General features: G+C 54.7%; 10 protein-coding genes across 10 annotated transcripts; 5 read left to right on the top strand and 5 right to left on the bottom strand.

Moving 5' to 3' along the window:
• Window positions 1-179: 179 nt before the first annotated feature.
• Window positions 180-1,802, top strand: NCS57_00110500 (uncharacterized protein; the record flags this gene model as incomplete). Its single annotated transcript, XM_053051178.1, has 1 exon — window positions 180-1,802. The coding sequence occupies one exon, from the start codon at window positions 180-182 to the stop codon at window positions 1,800-1,802; it is 1,623 nt and encodes a 540-aa protein (XP_052919693.1).
• Window positions 1,803-2,200: 398 nt separating this feature from the next.
• Window positions 2,201-4,061, bottom strand: NCS57_00110400 (uncharacterized protein; the record flags this gene model as incomplete). Its single annotated transcript, XM_053051177.1, has 3 exons — window positions 3,548-4,061; window positions 3,213-3,381; window positions 2,201-3,131 (listed from the first exon to the last, which is right to left on the bottom strand). Exons 1-3 carry the CDS (start codon window positions 3,813-3,815, stop codon window positions 2,201-2,203), a joined length of 1,368 nt encoding a protein of 455 aa, XP_052919692.1. The 5' UTR covers window positions 3,816-4,061.
• A 3,535-nt stretch (window positions 4,062-7,596) lies between these two features.
• NCS57_00110300 (Cupin-2 domain-containing protein) lies at window positions 7,597-8,154 on the top strand (the record flags this gene model as incomplete). The annotated part of the gene is made up of 1 exon (XM_053051176.1): window positions 7,597-8,154. One exon carries the CDS (start codon window positions 7,597-7,599, stop codon window positions 8,152-8,154), a length of 558 nt encoding a protein of 185 aa, XP_052919691.1.
• Window positions 8,155-8,317: 163 nt separating this feature from the next.
• Window positions 8,318-9,493, bottom strand: NCS57_00110200 (Nudix hydrolase domain-containing protein; the record flags this gene model as incomplete). The annotated part of the gene is made up of 1 exon (XM_053051175.1): window positions 8,318-9,493. One exon carries the CDS (start codon window positions 9,491-9,493, stop codon window positions 8,318-8,320), a length of 1,176 nt encoding a protein of 391 aa, XP_052919690.1.
• A 1,157-nt stretch (window positions 9,494-10,650) lies between these two features.
• NCS57_00110100 (uncharacterized protein) lies at window positions 10,651-10,986 on the bottom strand (the record flags this gene model as incomplete). The annotated part of the gene is made up of 1 exon (XM_053051174.1): window positions 10,651-10,986. The coding sequence occupies one exon, from the start codon at window positions 10,984-10,986 to the stop codon at window positions 10,651-10,653; it is 336 nt and encodes a 111-aa protein (XP_052919689.1).
• Window positions 10,987-12,620: 1,634 nt separating this feature from the next.
• Window positions 12,621-13,575, bottom strand: NCS57_00110000 (uncharacterized protein; the record flags this gene model as incomplete). Its single annotated transcript, XM_053051173.1, has 2 exons — window positions 12,621-13,180; window positions 13,245-13,575. The coding sequence occupies 2 exons, from the start codon at window positions 13,573-13,575 to the stop codon at window positions 12,621-12,623; spliced, it is 891 nt and encodes a 296-aa protein (XP_052919688.1).
• A 900-nt stretch (window positions 13,576-14,475) lies between these two features.
• NCS57_00109900 (uncharacterized protein) lies at window positions 14,476-15,175 on the top strand (the record flags this gene model as incomplete). Its single annotated transcript, XM_053051172.1, has 3 exons — window positions 14,476-14,595; window positions 14,704-14,942; window positions 15,034-15,175. 3 exons carry the CDS (start codon window positions 14,476-14,478, stop codon window positions 15,173-15,175), a joined length of 501 nt encoding a protein of 166 aa, XP_052919687.1.
• Window positions 15,176-15,631: 456 nt separating this feature from the next.
• NCS57_00109800 (uncharacterized protein) lies at window positions 15,632-16,752 on the top strand (the record flags this gene model as incomplete). The annotated part of the gene is made up of 5 exons (XM_053051171.1): window positions 15,632-15,654; window positions 15,703-15,758; window positions 15,815-15,979; window positions 16,059-16,139; window positions 16,283-16,752. 5 exons carry the CDS (start codon window positions 15,632-15,634, stop codon window positions 16,750-16,752), a joined length of 795 nt encoding a protein of 264 aa, XP_052919686.1.
• Window positions 16,753-17,492: 740 nt separating this feature from the next.
• Window positions 17,493-18,250, bottom strand: NCS57_00109700 (uncharacterized protein; the record flags this gene model as incomplete). Its single annotated transcript, XM_053051170.1, has 4 exons — window positions 17,493-17,562; window positions 17,614-17,910; window positions 18,032-18,108; window positions 18,236-18,250. 4 exons carry the CDS (start codon window positions 18,248-18,250, stop codon window positions 17,493-17,495), a joined length of 459 nt encoding a protein of 152 aa, XP_052919685.1.
• A 2,125-nt stretch (window positions 18,251-20,375) lies between these two features.
• On the top strand, window positions 20,376-21,564 carry NCS57_00109600 (uncharacterized protein; the record flags this gene model as incomplete). Its single annotated transcript, XM_053051169.1, has 2 exons — window positions 20,376-20,839; window positions 20,886-21,564. The coding sequence occupies 2 exons, from the start codon at window positions 20,376-20,378 to the stop codon at window positions 21,562-21,564; spliced, it is 1,143 nt and encodes a 380-aa protein (XP_052919684.1).
• Between the last annotated feature and the right edge of the window lie 866 nt (window positions 21,565-22,430).

The following is a 22,430-nucleotide window of genomic DNA, read 5'->3' as shown; positions in this document are numbered from 1 at the left end:
ACATATTTTGTCTGCCTGCGACTGCTGCCTGAATACAACCACCAAAAAGTCAGGTGTCAGAGGCTTGCATAAGTCCATTCTCACTCGCAAGGCAGACGTTTAAACTCAACAACCTCAACTTATATAAACGGCATACTCGACTCACAAACCGTCTACGAATCTACACAACCTCATTGACAATGGCCTCAATAAAGAAAATGATCTCCAAGCTTACAACATCCGAAAAGCAAGAGACCGTCCCAGAGCAGTCTTCATTCCGTGTCATACCTCCCCCAAAGCCCGACATGTCGGATACCCCTCCTCGCTTCCTTATCATCGGCGCCGGCTCGCGAGGCCGCAACTACGCAGAGGCCATCGACAGCGTCACCAATGGCGTCGTCGCCGCTGTCGCAGAGCCCCTCAAGTTCAAGCGAGAAACCCTGGGCCGCCGCCACATCTGGGGTGACGGTGACCCCGGGGAGGGCCAGTCGTTCCTGGACTGGCGAGACTTTCTCGAGTATGAGCAAGATCGGCGGAGGAGGGCTGCTTCGGGCGAGGAGAACGTCCCTGAGGGCGTGGATGGGGCCTTTGTGTGTGTCTTGGACGAGATGCATCGCGAAGTCGTTGTCGGCTTGGCACCCCTTGGGCTTCACATCATGTGCGAGAAACCTCTCGCCTGTTCTCTTCAGGACTGCCTTGACATGTACAAGGCTCTTCGTCCCTCGCAAGCTTCTAGGGTCTTCTCTATTGGCCACGTCCTGCGATACAGCCCGCACAACATGATGCTACGCAGACTGCTCCTCGAGGAGCGCGTCATTGGGGACATCTTGAGCGTCGTCCACACCGAGCCTGTGGGCTGGTGGCACTTTACACACTCGTATGTCAGGGGCAACTGGCGCAGCGAGAAGACTACAGCGCCCTCGCTGCTAACCAAGAGTTGTCACGACATCGACCTTCTACTATGGCTGCTTTGCTCCCCTGAGAAGGCGGGACAAGGAGAGCCTCACCTCCCTGAAACCGTCTCTTCATCTGGCAGCCTCCAATTCTTCAAGAAGAGCCGCAAGCCCAAGGCCGCGGGGGATGCCACCAACTGCACAAAGTGCCCCCTGGGAGACGAGGGCTGCAAGTTCTCAGCCAAGAACATCTATCTCGGTCCCAAGCTCAGAGGCCTGGGGGCGGGCAACACGAGATGGCCCATCAGCGTCGTCGTCCACGATATCGAGGACTACCCCTCACAGATAGCCAAGGAGGAGGTCCTGGCCCAAGCCCTCGAGGACGACTACGACGAGTCTACTCCCGAGTCCGAGGTCAAGTCCCGCAACTGGTTCGGTCGTTGCGTTTTTGAGGCTGACAACGACGTCTGCGACGACCAGGTCGTCACCATCACCTGGCCAGAGTCCAACAAGCCAGCCAAAATGGCAACCTTCCACATGGTCGCCCAGACCAAAAAGATCTGCCAGCGCTACTCCAATATCTACGGGGAGCATGGCGAGATCTACGCCGACTCGGCCAAGATCGTCGTCGAGGACTTCAACACGGGCAAGACGCACACATACCGCCCGGGCATCGAGGACCACGGCCATGGCGGCGGGGACTTAGGCCTCACGCGCCAATTTGTCATGGCATGCGATCGCGTAAAGAACCACGGTTGGGAGGCACCTCGGGCTCAGAACGAGTATATCGGCTGCACTCTCGACGAGGTTTTTCGCAACCATGCTATGGTGTTTGCCGCTGAGGAAGCGAGGCTCGACCGCAAGGTTCTCGACTGGGAGCAGTGGTGGAAGCAGGCTGTTGGGGAGCAGTTGGATAGTGGCGAAGCATAGACCCGCATGAGGCTCTGAGGCACAGAGAGAGATCGGATGAAAACGACATGGGATGAAAAATGACATGCCCATAATCGTTGGTTGTTGGTTGGTTCATTCGTTGGTTGCAAGATAGATTGACGATCCGGGATATAGGCTGGGATATTGACTGGGATATTGGGCATTATAATATTGGGTCCTCATGAACTAAACAACCCCAGATACGACCGCGCTAGAAACGAGGTATAATACAAATTCATGCAATTAATAACCATGCAATCCATTCGACTTGTCTTGCCTTCATGTTCCATTCCCTCGTCTTCCCAGAAAGGCGACCCTCTTATCAGTCACCTTTGAAATTCCACCTCTTGACATAAAAAGAAACCCTCTTCGCTCCCATGATACCAGCGGCGAGGCTCCTAACCAAGCTCAGCGCGGTTGTTCTCGTTACCGATGGGGTTGACGGCAGGCAGCTCCTGAGCCTCATGCTGCTGGGGCGCAGGGGAATGTGTGTTGTGTCCAGCGAAACCAGGCTCGCCCTCCTTGGGACCGGGGCTGGGTGTAATGCCACCAGGAGGAGGCGAAGTGGACTGGGCAGGCTGGTAACCACCGGCACCGTACTGAGCGGGGTACTGGCCCTGTTGGCCATAACCTTGCTGCTGGGGATACTGGTTCTGGAAGCCCTGCTGCGGTTGGGCGTAGCCACCATAGTTTTGAGGGGGAGGAGAGTAAGCCTGCTGGCCGTAGGCGGCAGCCGCGTTGGGGTCGTAGGGCTGTTGGTAGCCGGGCTGGAAGTTGGAGGGCACGCCTGATGGATAGGCAGCGTTGGACGGCGATGAAGGAACAAAGCTGGGGCCGGGGCTTTGAGGGTTCTGGGGGTTCTGAGTCTGAGCCATAGCGGGAGCCACGGGAGGGGTGCCGTCGGAGGGAGGAGTCGTTCCGGGAGTCGTCTTCTTGTTGCGGCGGCGGAACAGAAGGAAGCCAGCGAGACCAACAAGACCAAGAGCGGCGACACCACCGACAGTGCCACCAGCAATGGCACCGACATTGGGGCCGTCATCGTCGTCGCCGCCGTTCGTAGTCTGCGAGGGAGATGGGTCGACCGTGACAGTAACGTCCGAGGCGTCAGTTCCGGTAGCGGTACCACTTGCAGTAGAATCGCTCGTGTCGTCGGTGGTGCTCGATTCGTCATCGGTCGCGGTAGACTCATCATCGCTGTTGGTGGTAGCCAAGGGGTCCGAGAAGAACAGGCTTCCAGTGCCAGAGGTGACGGAGCAGGCCAGGACTGTGAACGACTCGCCCTTGCTCGTTCCAGTCAGGGTATAGCAGGCGGGGAACGCAGAGGAGCCACTGTTCGTGTTAGTTAGCAAAGAGCCATACAAAGCGGTACTACCTTGGCCAAATTGCCAAGCATATGAGAATCAAACGTACCAGCACATGGTCTGGAAGTCGTCAAGGATGTCGCAATCACCAGCCGAAGAGGCCTCGTAGTCGATACACTTGGTCTTGATCGCATTGCAGGATCGTCCAGTCTCACAGCAGCCAACGTATCCGGCATCAGAAGCGCAAGAAGCGTCGCTAGAAACGCAGGTGAAGGAGTCTATAAAATGCTATGTTAATGACTTGGTCTTGGCGACTAGGTTAGATGCACTGGTGCATCTCATTCGAGGTGAAGCGCCTGGATATCTCGCCAGCGCTCCATACATAGACACTCGTCTAACCGCCTTCGAATAGAGCTCAGTCGGGTTTGAATGGTGTCAACTCACTTCCTAGTGAACCCCAACCGCAGGTCTGGGACAACTCAGCTCGCTTGCCCAGGGCAAAGCGCATATCCATGGCACCAGCGAGTCTGGGCGCGTTGGTAGGGACAGGCGACCATCCAATGGCCATCTGGTGGTCCTCGCCAGCATCTGGGCCCAGGTGGCCCGTCTGTACTGGAGCATCGAGCGTGGAATCGGCAGCCGGCTTAAGCCAGGCGGCAGTGGCAGGTGAGCCAAGGGCTCCCAGAGCCAAAAGGGCAGCGGAGCGATACATTGCGCTGAACCTGTATAGCTTCTCCAAGCTCCGGTTTGGGTTTCGAGTTGGCGATGTGTTGGGTGAAGCTTTCCTCCCTCTCTTCCGAGTTCCTTTCACTCTGCAATTGCAATTGTTGTCGTCGGGCTGACAGCAGTGAATAGGGGTCCGCCGATCCTTGGTGTGAGTGAGTCCCTTCCTCCGCGATATGTTGAAGCTGTCCGACACGGATTCAAGCAGGACGCTTTGCCAGAGGGTCACGACAAGCAGGTGAGCGAGATGTGCAGATTCCAGAGACCAGAGGTGCGGCAGAGCAGGGATCAACGGGGGTTTTGTTTCTCTCTCTTTGGCTTGTCTCTCTCTGACTCTGCCTAGGAAGGTTGCTGGGCCCTGCGTACATGAGCAGCCCTCCATGGGCGGCGCGGCGCCTTGAGTGCAGCGCAGCCCAGTACATGTGGTGCCAGAGTGATACAGGGACCCCGGACCAGCCTAGCGGAAAGTTCAATGGCCACAGGGGACTCGTGGGTGTTCGAATTGGGCCTCAGCCCCTGCTAGCTCTGTTCTAATCCTAGCAAGGTGGCGCTGCTTGGTGACATTTATTGGCGCCAGCAGCCTTAGCGTCTAGAGCTGAAAAGCCAGCCGTTCTTATTGGAGCTCTGGACTGAGAATGGACCACCGTCTCCCGCCTCTGCGAGAGTCGACCCAGAAAAAAACAGCTCAACCAGCTCACATGGTTCTGCGAATCTCAAGGTTGCTGTTCCACTATTAGACAATGGAGATAAACTCATGGCGGGGAAAGTACCTTCTGCCGATGCAATACAGTCATGACGATGCTTGCCGTTGACATTGTGTACCTTGGCCGTCTCATCTGAACCTCCATAGTCTCTTGCAAACGAAGCATCGTCAACGGAGAGAGCAGCATCCGGTGGAGCTGTTGACAACTCCGCTGTCCGCCGATGGGGCTTGCTGACTGTATCTCTCATTTGACGAGCACCGACACCCTCCAGGGCTCAGCCCAGCGAGGTACCCCCTGGGGGACCAAGACCTCAATCATGTTGGACATGCCAAGTGATGCAGCGGAGTAGCGGACATCGGCAGGTGGGTAGCACGTAAAGATATGCCTGCTGTTCCTGGAGGGCTGCGCCATCCTCGAGTATGGCCCAGGCCAGGTCTTTACCGCTGCCCGTTGCTTGGGCTTGCCCTCTTGAGGAGGCGCATGAGGCTGCGTTCTGGAACGAGCTCAAGGGGGCCGCCGACGATCGATTTGAAGGGTGCCATTTTTGGATGCCCTCCATGTTGCTCACTTTTCCGGTACTGTGTCGTGTCGTATCGTGCCAGTCAAGCATTTCATGTCGCTACTCTAGTCAGTGACGAGAGTGTATCCGTGTGCAAACTTTCGACCCTGTGATGCAACTGTTCCCGTGCGTTTGGAGTCCAAACATTGTCCATGCGCTTCCCCTACAATCAAATCAATGTCAATAATAGCTAATATTGCTTGAGGAGGCCGTCTCTGATGCGGGTGAGTGATTGGTCGCTGCTTACTTTGTCGGCCGCCCACCCCTCATATTCCGTCTCTCCACCATCATGCTCGGCCTACCAGCAGCAGCAGATTGTTTCTCAGCCTAGGGCCGACATTGGTCCCCGTTTACGAGGGTTTGCATGGTGCGCCGTTTGTTCTGATCCATATCCTCGCAACGAGGCAGCGCAGCCTCCCGTTCTCCTTGCACTTGATGTCGACTCACAGGCTAACAGGCGTCCCCTGTTCATCTGTTGTCGCCCGGCTGCAGTGATTTTGCTGATCGTACCTAATCGAGGCAGCACGGATTTTATCGGTCAAGTAGCACAGCTCCAGGGCATGGATTCGTGGTGCGGGTAACCGACCTTGTTGCTCCTCCCAGTGTTGGTTTTCACTGTTGGACTGCTATGTGCGGCTCAAGCAGCCTCACCGTTGCGCTTTGGTCAGCATCTTCACCGCTGGAGACTCCAGGCGGACAGCACGAGCGCCCCCTGCCGAGACAACGTGTGGACGACTATGGCCCGCCGTCCGAGACAGCAAACCCATGCATTCACGGGCGAGGGATTGCTGGCTGATTGCTCATATCCCAGAGGCATGGGCAAGGAGCCCAAAATCGCAAAGCTCCTTGAGCCGGTCTGCCGCTAAAAGCTGACACTGCCTGGCGGCTCGGGGCTCAGTTGACCCGATGGCGTCTGAGTGTCGATTTGGGCCCTGATGAAACCGTAGGGCGGACCTTTCCCGCTCCAGTTTGGCCTGGAGAGGCGGAACTGGCAGTGCAGGGGCGAGGGGAAATTTGATGGTGGGCGGGCGTCGGCAGCTTGTCCACGGCAGCCATCCTCGGGTTGGCTGGTTGACCGCATGAAATTGATGCAGGCGAAGGACTGGAGTGGGCGATGAAGGATTCAAGTGATGTGGACTTGGAATGGGGGCTGTGGAGAGCCGATGCATGGATCTTATCCATGGACATTGAACCGGGGGAAGTTGCATCTGAATTCCACATTCACTTGCCCATTTTATGTGGGGCTGGATAAAGTGCATCTACCCTACAACTCATGGTGATCCGTGGATTTGACGTTATTCACGGACTCTTCGGCATCAACTTGTTAGTGATTCTCAAACGGTGTAGTTTTACATATATTGGCAGTCGTTAAGTTGGGCTCTGTTGCATTCCAGCGGCTGAATAAGGTGCAATATTGGTCGTACGTTGGTGGGGTTATGAACCTGGTGGATCGTTGAAGTGACAGACAAGCCCTATGAACAAGCCCGGCACTTCCTCCACTTTGCGAGAATTACATCTTGAAGCTTATTTTGGCATCTGTTGGAATTCATTGTCACCTCGAGGCGACGAAATACTCACCCTATTTGCCATCTTGGCTGTTCACACCTATCCAGGGTCCTGACCAGCCTGGTTGGCGGTTGCCGGAAAGCCTCATCGATAGTCTCATGCGCCCACTTAGCAACAAGGCAGACTAGGCCAGCCAGTCCAGGGACTCACTCTGCCGGGTTATATTGCTCGATCAACTTGCGGTGACAGCCCGGCTGACAGTTTGACCAGCACCCCATGCCTCTTTTATCACGAGGAACAACAAAGTCATCAAGGTCTCCACGGGCTTGCCGAGCCTGACAAACGAAACCCTCAATGGCCCTACACAATTCCTCATTTCCTTGGCACATGGCAGTTTCAGCCTTGCCAATTTTCCCCTCCCTTGGCGTGAGGGTAAAATGGGACGTTTAGCGAGGGGGCCCCGGTACGGTACGTACCTGCTGAAACACGATGGAACCCCGGAACGGGCAGGCACCTCATCCGAATCCGGAAACAGACGGGGGATCGGTCTGTGGATACCCCTGCCCCCCTTCTCGCTTAGTGATGCACATGCTTACCCAATCTCTAAACACCACCGAAGTCCCGTGCAAACTCCACGGAACTTGGTGATGTGTAATACTCGCGATGGCTTCAGATGATGGACTTTGGGCGGAGGACTTGATGTTGACTAATGTACCAGATGGAGGAAACGGAAGAGCGCCATTGGCCTGTTCATTGACATCCACTGCCCAAGTTGACGTCCTATTGGTTGGCTGTTCATGTCACCATGACTTCACATAGAATGTAGTTCCTCGGGATGGGATTCTGGATAACTATAAAGAGAGAGTGTTCTTCTGAGAATACAGAGATGTAAGAGTCAAAAAGAAACTCACAAGAACCACAATAAACGAACAAGTTACAAAAATCAAGCATCTCATCCGAACACTACATCCAAGTTCACAACCAACAACAACCACTTCACAATGTCTTCTCAGCCCAAGCCCCTCCCTCCCGTCAAGCGATACATCACCACCCACGATGCCGAGGGAAACGCAATCTGGGACGAATCTGTCCCCCTCGAGGTCGAGGAGCAGCGTAGCGGCGGCTTCTCCATCCACTCATCGTACATCCACCTGGACAACTCCCATGACCTCAACAGCGGAAACGACCTCAAGGCCTACAGAGAGAACCCTTATGAGAAGGACCTAGCTCCAGAGTCTGGATCTACCCTACGAGTCGTTGACTTCTGGCCTGGCTTCCCGGCTGTCATGCACCGAACCGCCAGCATCGACTATGGCGTTGTCATTGAGGGCGAGGTTGACTGTGTCCTCGACAACGGCGCCACCAGAACCTTCCGGAGAGGCGATATCATAATCCAGAGGGGGACCAATCATGCCTGGAAGAACTCGGGCACTGAGGTGGCTCGGGTTTGCTTCACGCTTCTGCCTTCGGCCCCGATCAAGGTCCAGGGCAAGGAGCTCGAGGTTCATGGCATGGCTGACCTGGGAAGAATCGCAGAGGAGGCAAGCAACATTGTATAGGAACGTATTAAAAGAAGCCAACTTATCATTATCTTTACCTCTTACCGGGCCTAGCCAAAATGCGTGGCCATGAATACATCCAAAACTTTTGTTCTAAGCATTTTCTGTATCCCCCTAACCGTTGAATCCAAAGAGGCCACCCAAAACGCCAATTTGATAATCTCTACCAACCGTCCAAAACCCGAAATCCATCTTGTGCAAACTTGAATGGGAGTGGTCGCTGTAGTCCTGTTATGATGTCTCCCAGCCTGACGTCGTCTGCCTCCGAGACAAGCCCCTTGCGGACCATAAAGTCAACCATGACTAGCCCGCAGTTAGGTTTCCAGTCTAGAGAATGGAGGCTCTGCTTGACCTCGTCCACCGAAAGAGCTTCAAACCTTTCGATACCACGCTCCTCGGCATGCGGCTGAAAGCTCGTGTCGACCCTGAGATCGTACACGAAGCGAACTCCAGGCTCCAGATGACCTTCGTTCATGAAACCTGCATTATGGTCCTTGCAGTCATAGAAGGTGATGGCGGGAGCCTGTTCGACTGAGCCAACCAGTCTTGTAGTGCCATCCTCTTGGCCCATAAAGACCTCTCTGGTGTTGAGGTCGATATACAAGCCCGCCTCTTCCCGTGCCTCTCGTTTCAGGGTGACGCACGGGGACAAGACTCCCGATACTCGATCGGTTGGATCCATGCCGCCTGCGACAACCTGATCCAGCATACCCGGGTAGCTGACATTAACACCCCTGGCTCGATGCGAGACCCAGATGCGGTCGATGTTCTCCCTGCCGTCCACCTGCTTGACGGCGTAGACGTTGAGGTGGACTCCCACCGTGACAACCCCAAACAGCCCTCGGATAGGTAGGGGAATGGTGAGATCTTGCCGTGTGCTATCAGCAACATGTAGAGGCTGGAATTCTCGCCGTGGCACATCCTTAGCGAGCCAACGGTCAATGCAGTTGTTGAACCGCCCGCGGTTCAGGAGACATAGGTTCGAGAAGACTCTGCAACATGCCGTCGCAATATTCTCTCCTGCCTGAATCTTGGGGTTGAGAAGGATAGTCCGTGTGTCTTGGTTCATGATAAAGTTCTCATCCCATATCATGTCTCGTTGGACGTCGTCCTTCATGTAGCCCACAACTTCGTCGATGCCCTGGATGTGGAACGCCCAGACATCCCCTAGGGCCAGGGCATCGATCTTGTTCCCCTGCTGAACGACTCCGTAGAGCGAGGTCATATCGAGAGTGTGAGAGGGGGTTCCAGGATATACAAGTTCTGCTGCAGAGCACTGGTTGAGGCATGAAGATTGAGCAGCCTCGACCGAGGGCTTGGCCAATCGTGTTGAAGCCATCATGACTCGCGTGACCATTAGGTTCCCAAGCAGGGATTTAGGAGCCACAGGAGAGGTTGTTAATGAAGGTATTCCCAGAGGATAAGAGAGTAAAGATGTAGGATTCAAAAATCCACACGAGGTCGGCTTGGGCAGGTAGTTATACCAGTTCCTGGTCCGTGAACCATGGACGGGCAGGTGCTCATGTCATGGGCGATTGTGTCCGTACCGTAGTGGCCACAGGCTTTTGCTCTTGTCATTGACCGAAATGTTTATTTCCCGCCATTTCCCTCTCCGAGATTCGCGGCGGAATCCGCTTTGGTACTGCATCCCGTCCATCCGTGAACCCTTGACCGAGCTGAGGTTGTCTCTCTGCAGGCGGCTCTGTGGTCCCTCCGCTGTAGACAGGTAACTACAGCAGCCCTCTCCGAGTCATGAGGACGAAGGCTGTACGACAGTCGGGCCGCGTATGAGTGCCCGGTAGGTTGCTCACGCACGTTTCGAGTCGTGTGGGTTGTTGTTCAGCGTTGATTGTCTGGAACACACATGGCCGTGTAGAGCTGAGCTGGGTGCCCTGAGCGAAAACAAGGTGAAGCAAATGCACATGATGCGTGCGTCTGTAGCGTTACTAGCAGCTGGAGCACACGCCAGAGGAGAACGTCTCACCCCAAAAAAAAGTGTTGGCTGCTGGATTTACGGCGGGTCAACCAGCTTTGACCGCCCGCTTAATGGCATTAGTTCTTCCATCAATTACAAGGAATCAGGTCGATCTTTGCATTTTCTTTTCTTCTTTTCTCATCGCAATTCAATTTGCTAACTAGGTATGTACTTGCAACGACCGTGTCCCCATTGAGACCATCATCTCTTGGCTCTGGGTACCTATCACGACCAATTCCAGTGGTCTCTCTTTGTACCGGTAGAGCGGTCCTCGCCGGGACCTTGTGTCGTCAAGTGTCTTTGGGTGACACTACAGGTAAAGCAAAGCATCCATTGATTCCCATATTGTCATTGTCCTCTTGCGCCTTTGTTCCCTTTCCCTATCCCTTTGCCTTTCCCGCTTGAATTTCCCTTGGTATGTCCAATTTACATGCTGGTTCGTTTCGTCATTTCAATTTCCCTTTGCCTCTTACACGCAGACGCCCTTGACCCGACCCATCGTAGCTTGGCGCGTCCAAAACTCAATGGGCAGCAGTATGCCGAGTGACTGTTGGGCCAGGATACGTCGCCGCCTTGGCAAAGGGACTCTCGTAGAGACTCGTGCCGGCCGAGGCAGCAGCGGCAGCGGCGACGGCGGCGGCTGTGGACGTGTCCTCGATGGCCTGCTGTGCGAGTACCGGTGTGGAAAGGGTCGCTGTCGCGGTACAGACGTTACATAGCTCCATCTGAGGTTCGGGTGTGAGGCAGTAGAAGGGGCTCGAGCATTTACGAGCGCAGCGGGTGAAGTCGATGACCGTCTCGCCGAGGCTACGGTGGCAGACCTTGCACATCCGCTGAGCGATTACGGTATGGCACATGTTGAAGGTAGTAGTAGTAGTAGATGTGTAGTCTGGCACCTAGGTGTGGTGTCGTGGAGAGGAGGGATGGTAGTGGAGTAGGTAGAGATGGGGGAGAAGAGGCTAGGTAGGTAGGCAGTGAGGAACAGGTAAATAGTAGTAGAAGCTGGGCTTCAAAAAGTGTTGAACTCCTGATTGTTTAGTTGTTTTGTAGCACAGATAGAAAGAGGCCTCGCTGCAGTGACAACGTAAGCATCCTGGGGCGCAGTGGCAATCGTTGTCGATGAGAGCGGCTTATATGCGTTTGCCAGGCATGTATGGATGGATAGAGAAAGAAGAACAACAGCCTTATCTGACCAAGGCGCAAACAATGAGGCGACCTGATCAAGCCAAGGGGGCTTTGCCGTTCCTTTTAATGTCCCGCAGACAAGTCAAGGTTCAGGACTGTTTGGGGGCAAAGAAACGCACGTACAAGTGACTGCTACATGACGCAGGCCAGTCTGAAAGAGACTACCAGCAGTACAGTGTCAACCCAGGTAAATTACCTTTTCAAAGGGTAAAAAAAAGGGGAGTCGAGACGCCTTGGGAGGGAGCGTGTGTCACCACACAAAGCCATCATCTGACCGTTTCACCTGGGCTTGGAGCCAGGGGGAAGAAGAGCTCAAGGAGCCAAGATGAGGCAGAGAATCACAAACACGGACAAGCGGCCGGTAGGCATGGGAGTAAGTGGGTGTGAGAGGGCCAGCGAATTTGCTGGCCTCACTGCTACTGTAGGCATGTACCATACAGCACTGTACAGTAGCCGTGGCGGGAGTGGCTAACCTAAGGCTGTCCTGTCACGGAGAATGTGATATGATCGGTCGAGGTGTTTGTTGTTGTTCAAGGCGTGCGAAAGAGAGAGAGAGAGTGTGTGGGATGCCAAGATGATGCATTTGTGACCATTGGAACCTTCCCCGCATTGCGCCAGCCGCGAAAAGGGTTAAAAAGTGCTTCGCTCTAGCACTGGACGGAATTTACCTTGAGGCTATTGACCTCATGCAAGGACTCTCCCTGGGGCATGCCATTGCCATTAGGCCCGATGAGGCGCTCGCTGCCGCTGCTTTGCGGGGAGGCACAGCGACGAGATAAGCCAGCCCCAGGGCACGGTATGTCCGGCGCCCAGGTACAGTACAGTAGTTATGGATGGTGTTGGATCGAATGTAGACACACTCATGACGACACGCGTCCCGGCCCGTCTCTCCAAGCCCCTCTGTTCCTCTATCACCCGAGCTCTAATCGCGGGGAACACCTCCGACTGGGTCAGGGTCAATTGGGCTTGCCCGGAGCTTTGACGGCTTCCCGCTTTGTTTGGCAACGGCTTCATCACAATCAAGTCTCTCTGTGCCACTTCTCACGTCACGGCTCGATCATCGGGGCGGCTTATCTCTGGCCAAATGCTGGCAACTGTCTGCCTATCCATCTCATCGCCGAGCTGAATCATACATGTCTGTCCCTTGCTGACCGTCAAACAAACGGGATGATGTGAGACAGGGGACGCCGGCTGGGCGCTGAAAATGTACATACAGATGCGCGCCCTCAAACAGGATCGGCAATGATACCAATTGTGGTCGGCTGAATATACTCTCCGTTCCAGAGGGCACCATCTCGATCACGTTTCACAGAAACGTGCCTCTCATCCCATCCATGTATCTCTTGTCCACCTCGTCAGCGTCCTCCCCAGCCTCACCACCCTGCATCCTGCGCTCAAGGTTCTTCCCCCCGTCGCGAGGCCCAACAAAGTATCTCAGCTTTGTCGAATCCTCCGTAGCCGCCGTCCAAATCGTCATGGCAGCCTCCGACGCCGCCATGCTCTGGCCCCGCATGGCGCCGAACCGCTGGAGCGTCCTCTCGACAAAGGCGCCGTATCTCTCCTTGATCTCTGGCGTCATCTTGTCCAATCCTGCCATCTGCATCGACGTCTGCCCAAAGTTGGTCTCGCTGATGCCGCCATGTGGACAGACCAGCTTCACCCGGATAGGGGGGTTCACACCCTCCATCTCGTACACCAGCGACTCCATGAAAATGTTCATGGCTGCTTTGCTGGCTCCATAGGGTCCGATGAGTGGCAGCCCAAAATGCCCTCCGCCTGACCCAACATAGATGATACGGGAAGGTGATTCTACCTGACTTGTCGCGCGCATGTGAGGGATGAATTCTTTGATGAGGCCCATGGTCCCTATTCACTCGTCAGCATGCAGCCCTCCGCCATAATGCGGATTGTAACAGTAACAGCGCCATACCGAAAACGTTGACTTCAAAGTTGTCCCGGATGGCATCAATGTCCAGTTGCTCCAAGACGCCGTATTGGCCGTATCCTGCATTGTTGACAAGGACGTCGATCTGGCCAAACTTTCCGGTAGCTCCCGCGATGGCTGGCCCAAAGGTCTGGGCCTTGGACAAATCAAGGTACTGGACAAGGAGAGATCCCGATCCCTCGTCCAACGCTTGGAGGGCTGGGGAAGACGTATCTCGAGCTGTAGCTGCAACGTTCCAGCCTTTCGAGAGAAACAGCTTGGTTGCAGCCAAACCAACACCAGAATTCGCGCCAGTGATGAATACTGTTTTTGCCATGATGCTTGAGAGGTGTCTTTGGGCCTGACGGTCTGGGACTATTCTGCCGGCCCATGGCCTTTTAAATCCATATAAAAGGCCATGGTATCTCATCGAGAAAAGAGAATTATCTCATCCACGCCCAAATATGAATCCACCTTGGTGTTTTTACACCAGCTGGCTCACCTCAGCCACTTGGCTGAAGCCAAGGAGATTGGCTTGCCGAATACGTCACGACCCATCGAGACGATCCGAAATTTGAGGAGGTAAAGCCGCCCGTATTGTGGACTAATCAAGAGGAGAACCTTCATTTATAACCTGGTTTTTGGACATGCCCAACTCGGGTAGGACGGAAACGAGTGGGCTGCTCAAGTCAGCCATTGTCGTCGGCGGATTGTGACGTATGAAGTGAAGCGACGAGCTAGCTTGAATTGATGAGCCGCAACGTTCTCGGAGATGGTCAATATCGATAGAAATAAAGTTTTGATTTCCCTGGGTGTGTTGATGGAATAAGATGTTGAAGTTAGCGCTCACTGAGGAGCTTGTAAGAGCATTGTGTGGGCTGTTAAGGACAGGTTCAGTCGGGTACTTAGCCGTAAACCGTAGGCTTCTATACGTTAAAGACAAAACATATTTATTGAAACCCGCCCAGATGCCATGTAATTACCGTGATAGAAAATAGTTCAACTTCCTTGACATCTGTTTACTTCGACGTTGTTGATTCTTGACCCATCTTGGTGCTAAACAGCTAAATTACCAACTTCCGAGACATAATTGGTCAACGGCTGTGCAGCTGTCTTACGTAACCCGGGATGAACCCGCGGACCGGCGACAACCTCATCCGGTGGATTTGGATGCGGCTTCTTCCCACGAGGAACACACGATCAATCGCTCAATTGAACGCCGCCCATCCCGCCCAACATGTTCGCCGCACGACAGAGGGCAGCCTGCGTGGCCCGACAGCTGCAGCGGACAGCGCGGACCTACGCTTCCGAGGCCCACGGCCACCACAAGCCCGCCGAGGTCAACGAGTCGTTCAGCGTACGTCAAAACACCCGCAACGCCGCCATCACGTCGTCTACGGTCCCCGCGCGCCTCCCGGATGAGGCCAATGGCAATCTCGCGTGCTGAACTGACCTGCCCTTCTAGACCGGATCTCTCCTCACCGTCGGCGCCTTCTTCGGCACCGTCCTCTTCTACCAGTTCGTCCCCAAGGAGGGCGACAAGTCTGTCTTCCTCAGCCTCATCGACAAGTACCAGTCGCGCGCCAAGGACTGGGAGGAGATCAACGCTCTACACACCAAGGCCATGGAACAGGCTGGCTTCGACCGAAACCTCTTTGAGAACGGTGGAAACAAGCACCGATTCGTCGATGTCACATACCCCGAGTTCGTCATCCCCTCCTGCCCCTACTCTTCGACGACATGAGCAACAAGGAGGAGAGAAGTCACATTCAACAATTGCTAACAAAAGAAACAGGGCCATTCAGTCCTATTCTCCCCGAAACAACCAGGCTGGCCATCTTGCCAACATGGACTACGTTGTCGAGCACTTCCGACAAAAGCACCTCGAGGAGGAGGAGAGGAAAGCGAAGAAGCTGGCCGCCCAGAAGCAGGAATGAGGGGATGTACATTAGAACGTGGATCGGCACACATGAATTCATTTCTCATTCAGTCAGGGACTACTGCTCGCTTCGCAATTGCTTATTTGTCGTGTGTCGATGGTGTTGTTACTTCCCCCCATTTCAGAAGGCAAGTGCCCTCGGTGATCCCAACACCGATAACTGCGGTCGAACCTACTCCCGCACGATGATGCCTTCCGTCCGCTTGAGATCACGTTGGCTCCTGAGCTAGCTAACTTGAATCTCATGGATGGCAGCTACGACAGACACCTGGCTATATTCATAGCCTCTTCTTCCCGGAGTGGAATCTTCTCCCTTTCCCCTCTTCAACACTCAACATCTTGGATTTCATCAGTCGTTCATCGTCCACATCGCTAGTTATTCATTAAGAGAATCACTACTCACTCAACCATCCACCGAGCATTTACTGTCCAATCAAGCCCCACAGAATCAATCATGGCAGCTGAAAAGAGAACACAGTATGACCCCTATGTTTCGGGTTCTCTCTACGACGCTGACGTTGATAGGCTTACCTCGTTGACCGACCTCGGTGATGGGTCTCATGATAGAGCCAACGTTCCTGGTATGCTGCCCACATGTGAATCCTTTGTGCTCGACGTTCTGCTCACAGAGATCCAGCATCCTCTTCACAGCCGCAACCAGAGGCTTCTCAAACGGCAGAGGATGGATTGTTCCGTCCTTTGGAGTCTAGTGACCCTACGGGAGACATGAACAACCCTCCAAGCCGTGATCTAACGGATGCATTCCATTTTGCACGTTCTTCCTCGCCAAGGGATGCTCATGGTATGTTATACACTCTTCATCCTGGAACTGGGGTAGCACTGTAGGTCAATTGTTGGACTTTCAGCTCACAGTGATGCAGGAACTTCTTCACGACATGGATCAGGGAGTCCCGAAGGAATACACCCGGTACCCCTAGCTCCAGAAAACACTTTCGGTTCAGGTACGTTATCGATCCAGAGACTTACCCTGTTTGAATGCGTTCCCACCTGCTTTCCTGCACCCCTCGAAGCAAGACAGTTTAGCTATACATGTGGAAGCATGGCATACTATACCTTGGCATGTTCACAGAGCTGACAAACTCAGGTGCCACTTCCAAATCCACAGCCACCGCCGTGGAAGAACCTCTGCAAGAGAACTTGGATGCCGTCGACGTCCGCGACGCCATCGACAACCCTGACCCACGGCGCGGCGTTTGTGCACGTCTCAACATGGCTGCAGGCCGCCGGATTATCCACGAGACCCCGCTATTTTCCTGCGACAAACCTCGTTGGCATTGGCGACGTCATCAAAGAATTGCCCTTGCGTGGAATGAGTTGAACGGGCCAACCCGTGAGGAACTTCAACACGAATTTGCCGGCCTGCGCGGGCTGAGCACTCGGGCAGGCTTGTCAGAGAGCCAGCACCGACAGCTGGAGGGCTTTGTCAAGACATATGCCTCCGTAGACACGAGCGGGAGCAGAGTCCACATCTGCAAAATCGCATCACACATCAACCATGCCTGCGGTAGATGCGCCAATGCAAAGGCTTGGGTCGAATCTGATCACCCGAACTAGATGTCCGTCAGGCTCCTCAGGCCTGTCAATGCGGGCGAGCAGATCCTCATCAACTACAAGAAAAAACACCCTCCCTGTCTTGTGTGTGGCACAAAGCGGACACACAAGAGATCTGAGAATCAACGGCGAGACACACATGTGAATCCCCCGCAACAACCCCAAGAGACTCAGCAACATCCCGTACAAGGCCAGCAGCAACCCCCAGCTGACCACCAGCAACAACCTGCACATGACCACCAGCAACCCCTAGAAGACCAGCAACAACCTCAAGCAGACCAGCAACAGCCTCATGAAGACCATCAACAGCATGCCTCAGGATCCCAACAACAACCCCAGACGAGGGGCCAGCGCCTCAGACAGAGACTTCGGAGGGTAGGTAGATGGCTCGGCCCTGACGAGGCATTTGGTGGTAGAGTCGGTCTCGGAGACGTTGGGAATTGGGGTATCTGAGGTGATGCGTGATGTAGCCTGAGGAGTTCGAATTTGAATCTTCACGAGATGGGCAGCAAGTGTGGCAGACGACCAGGAAAGACGGCATGAAACAAGCGTCACCAGATTATGAAACATCAGCGATAGTCAAGGGTAGTCATCAAGCGGACAATGCTCCTTTATTGTACTTTCGTGGTACCCATTGTCATCAGCAACTTTGATAGATGCGTTGCCCATCTACCAGAACCAGTCCTTTTCGCCCATAAATGTCCGTGAATGCAGAAACCACCCAAGACCGCACCGCAACCTTCTTACTTGAGGGGAATGAAACGAGAAGAGTGCGTGGCACCAATACCGGGCCTACCGTGCTTGACAGGCTTGCTGGGGGAGGGTCAGCGTTTGCGATTTTGCACAAGTGATCGGGAAACGTACTATGAGATAGAGAACTCAGCCAGGTAGTGACCAACCATCTCAGGCTTGATCTCGACCTGGTTGAACTCCTTGCCGGAGTAGATACCAATAACGCTACCAATCATCTCGGGGACGACAATCATGTCTCGGAGGTGGGTCTTGACGAGGTCGGGCTTCTCGTTGGGCTTGGCCTCCTGCTTGGCCTTTCGGAGCTTCTTGATGAGGCCCATGGGGCGGCGCTTCAGGCCACGGTTGATCCTGCGGCGGGCGCGAGCGTGGACAACATCGCGGAGCTGGTCGGAGGAGAGGTCGAGGAGCCTATTGGGAGGGAGCAGATATCAGCATGAGTCGTTCTGTGCAGTCCCCCTGCCCTTTATCCAAAGATGCAGTCATTTCCATGGTCGAGCGGGGGGAGCGCAGGGTCGCGGTATCAACATACTGGTCAAGGTCGATTCCTCGGTAAGAGAACTTTCGGAAGGCTCTCTTCTTCTTGAGCTCGGCGGCCTCCTCAGCGTTCTATCAACCAGGCACAAGTCAGTCAAATTCCATATCCGTTTTGCATTGTCGGCGAGCGGTGGCGGGTGAGCGCGACGGCGGCGGCGCGGCGGTTGACGAGAGGGAGAGGAATCGAGGGCACACGTACGTATTCGTCAGCCATGATCGCGGTGTTGTGTTGATTGAATTCGCTGATCTACCGAAGAGCGAATATGGATGGGCCGGGATGGAGTCGACTTTGAAGGCGGTTGTTGAGTCGCTTGGGGGCAGCAGGGTACGAATTGGAGCCAAAATTCTGGCAGTAGGGTTTTCGTGCCCTTCACCCCTCATGTCATGTGACCTTGAGATGACCTGTGTGATTTCAAAAACCGGGGAAGCGAATTCTCGAGAATGGAACCCGGAAAAAGGGTGCGCCGAGGTTCCGGTTTCGCTGAAGGCTTGCATCAGATGTGTGGAGAACGCAGGTGGCCCGAGCTCCGATACATCCCTGTCCGGTTTTCGGTGCCGGAACGGCGCGACCTTACGGTAGCTGCATGCCCGAGACCCAAGATGTCCAAGACTTGACCTCTCTGATCCATGAGCTCATCCACGTTTCAACCTTGGGAAAGAAGCAAAGGGAGAGGGGCAAGAGTTGCGAATTTGCTTTGCCAATGCTGTACGGATACGGATACACGGCGCAAGTTTGCGGGTGGAATGCGTACCAAGACCAGCACCGCATTTTCGACCTGAATGACCCTATTCGCGCCAAGTACCCTGGTACCACCATAACCTTATCGGCCTGCCGTCAACTCAGACAGTTTGCCCATCCACCGCAAGACATCAGCCAACCGGGCTACCGAGCAACCTTGTTCCTCTTGCCCGCTTCTTTTGTCTTTTCTCTCTTTTTCTCTGTTGGTTGGAATAAAGAAGCGAGCAAGCCCAGCCAAGACAACCGGCTCGCATCACCTCCCGTCATCTTCTTGCTACTGTCCACTCTCGCCTCTCTTTTGTGTCCTCGTCCTACACTGGGCGGTGCAACCTCGCCCGTGTTGTGGTTTGCTCGGCGCTGACCTCTCTGCCTGTGCCGAGTTGCGCTTCTTGAGATCCTACAACTGCCTGTTCCCGGAGATGGGGTGATGAACCCATTTTGAATCACCAGGATGACGAAAGACAAAGTGATGGGTCGTCGCCGAGTCCCCGGTTTCGCTGCAATGCCGTCGTCGCATGCGAGGTCGCTCTGCTCTGGCTCTCGGTGGGCATGATTTCCAAGACTCCCAAGACTTCCAAGACCGCATATTCGGCACAGCGAAGCCGGCTTCATTTCCCCCTCGTCAGAGGCCCCGAGTCGCCCAGAAACCCGCGACTCATCAGCCAAGACCATGGCACTGGGGCCAAAAGGCTCGGCTTTTGCTGGCCGGCCGCTACGAGCATTGGCCAGCGCCCGCCTGGGCAGATTGGTCATGGGCGCCCCAAAATGAGCAGAGCTCGGCGTTTTCTCGCAGCGCATCGCATCGCATCGCGTCGACCATCTCTGTCTATGTACATGGCGCATTGGCGATGGTGAGTAGACGGTCGCCCTCGCCGCTACAGAGCCGTAGCTACCTGTACCGCAGCGCAGCCTGGATCCGTGATGTGGGAGCAAAACCTCCATGCTCCGACGGAGCTGCGACCAAGACGACAGGCAAGCGGCAAATGCCCAGACTCGCAGCGGTCAACGTGGACAATGTATCGGTGCAATGCTGGGCTTGGCGTTTCTCGGCATCCACCCGTGATAAGATTTCGCCAAGACTTCAAAGGCCTCAGAAGGGGGAACACCAACGCTACCTGTCGTCTCGCTGCTGGCATGGACCAATTCTCTTCTTGTCCGGCTCTTTTCGTTCCTTAGCTTCTCTTGTCGTGTCTTGTCGTTCTTGTCCCTGCTCTGCTTCCTTGTCTCCTCGTCCACCCCCATTCCATCCGCCTACTTCATATTCTCCTGCTGTCCTCCGCCCGGATGGCCTTCCAACTCGCCAGAGACGCCGTCCTCGACCTTGTCATCGCCTGCGCATTCGCCCTGACGTGAAGCCTCGTGAGCCCCTCCGCCGCGACTCTGCGCTGCCCGTCGCCTTCCCAACACCACGAGCCAGCTCCACGCGCTGCTGCATCCAACACAGCAACCGACCGCAGGCCCCGGATGGACGATATTGGCGATTGTTGCTGAACCGCCGAGTAAACTGCAAGCAAAGCACGGCCTGTGCAGCTTGTAGTTGAATCGGCCTGGCGGCCCAGATTCTTGCAAGCTTGGGGATCCATCGTGGCCGCTTGATATCATGTCGTCCCTCGAGGATGCAGAGTCGCTGACTCTCTCCGGCACCGATTCGAGTGACCCGTCTTCGTCATCAGCCGCTCCCTCGTCAACCGTATCTCTTTCCAACCAGACACCGACCCCGACATCTCCAGTGCTGGCGCCCTCGCCAACCGACGATGACCTCGACGATTACCAGACATTTCCTCCAATGACTACTCCCTGGACCGTGCCAATCAGCTGTACATGGACCTATGATGCGGAGAGAGTGCCAGAGCCTGGCGCCACAGGCCCTGTTGCGTGGCTCGACCTGGAGCCCATCCCTGGGGCCAAGTCACTATCGTGTTACCCTGACGGCATGTTCACGGATGGTCGCACTGGTGTTTTCAGTCCAGCTACATGTCCTCATGGGTGGACGACGGCAGAGCTACGTGTAGATACCGACGAGGCCCATGACGATGCAACCACCACAGCTGTTTGTTGTTCATCGTAAGTCCTCCAGTAGACGTGGAATGAATCGCGCTGATCATTGTAGGGCATATTCCTTGGATGGCAACTTGTGCAAGCGATTAGTGCCCACGGTGGTGGCGGTTCCCATCAGTTACAACCACACAGCACGTTCATACGACGTTCTATCTGATTCAACAACCACGCTATACAGCGCAACAATTGCTGTCTACACAATTCGAGCCCTTTTCAAAGACGGGGACAAGGATGCATTGGGACTTAAAGACGAGGATGACATTGGCCCTCACCGGCCAGCCAAGACCTTGTCTCTGGCTGCACGCATTGGGATTGGAGTTGGTGTCGCGGTGTTTGTGCTATTTGTTATCGGAGCGATCGCCTATTTCCTCGTCCGCAGAGACCGGGTTCGATCAGAGAAGAAGCGGGCACACGAGCTCGACGTTATGCGTGCCAGACATGGCACTGGCGGATTGGGAGACGATTTCTATGCTGCGGCCAACGGACACCACAGGAGAGACAGGAACCGCCACGGAGAGCCACCCCCTGCATACGAGGCTGCGACAGATTCGACCAGCGTGACGGACAATGACAGTCGCCTGAGCGATGATTTGACGACGAGGGATGAGGAGCTCAGGGCATTGCAAGTCCAGAAGGCGGCGATCCAGCGCCGCATCGAAGAGCTGGAGCGGAGCGAGTCGAACCAGGACCAGAACCAGAACCAGAACCAGGATCAGAACCGACAGCACTGAACGGCTGGTGCCTAAAACTGAAGAAGAGGAGGAGGGTGAGGGATCATGAATTAGACGGGAAACGGCCTACTATACCTCCATATGATACCACTTTGCACGGTCCCAGCGTGTTGCTGAGGACCTTTTATTTTGAGTAATTACCTACAAATGCTGGAGGGATTGAGCGGGTAGGCTACACGGGAAAAGGCATAAGTTAAAAACAATTAATTCTCATCTTTCTGACTTTCTCTCAATTTGATATCTGCGGTGTTGGACAGGATGATGATATCTGGATGAGAAAGCATGATCCGTCATACGGTGCTCACTGTATTTCAAGTGTATCAACAACCTTGAAATACCCATGGATACATCGAGAATCCCAGACTTGATCACCGATGAAGCTCTGGGCGTCAAGAGCCATGACGAGACCCGACCACATACCTAGAGACTGCCAATGTCGATCTCTTGAAGACGGCCTCATCCAACATTCCTTTCAGAATGTGGCTGCCTCCAGCTCCTTGCCCAAGAACACACCCACTGCTGGGTCGCGATTGGTTTGCGGTCCTGTAGAGGTTGCAGCAAGGCAACAGAGCAGCTGCGGATTTGACTGGACAATCGCGCGCGACCCAGACGCATAGGGACGGTTCCTGGATGGAAGCCTTGGGGTCGTCAGGTGCATGAATCTTGAGGCATCTCCGATCTTAAGGTTCGCGTATCTAGGCAGCATCTAAACGGATCTATGGATGGTCATTTGTATGAATTGGGATGCTTGGCGTGGGAGTCAACATCTGAGGTTTGTCTCTGAAGCAATTCTTTGTCACTATCGTTGAGATTGAGCTCGTATATACTCCGCAGTGTCCGCTACCGGAACTGTTAGTGTTGCCCAG

This window comes from Fusarium keratoplasticum, chromosome 1 (assembly GCF_025433545.1).
Source record: "Fusarium keratoplasticum isolate Fu6.1 chromosome 1, whole genome shotgun sequence".
Lineage (NCBI taxonomy): Eukaryota > Fungi > Ascomycota > Sordariomycetes > Hypocreales > Nectriaceae > Fusarium > Fusarium keratoplasticum.
Note: the sequence above shows the minus strand (reverse complement) of the source record. Positions and strands in the feature narration are given on the sequence as shown.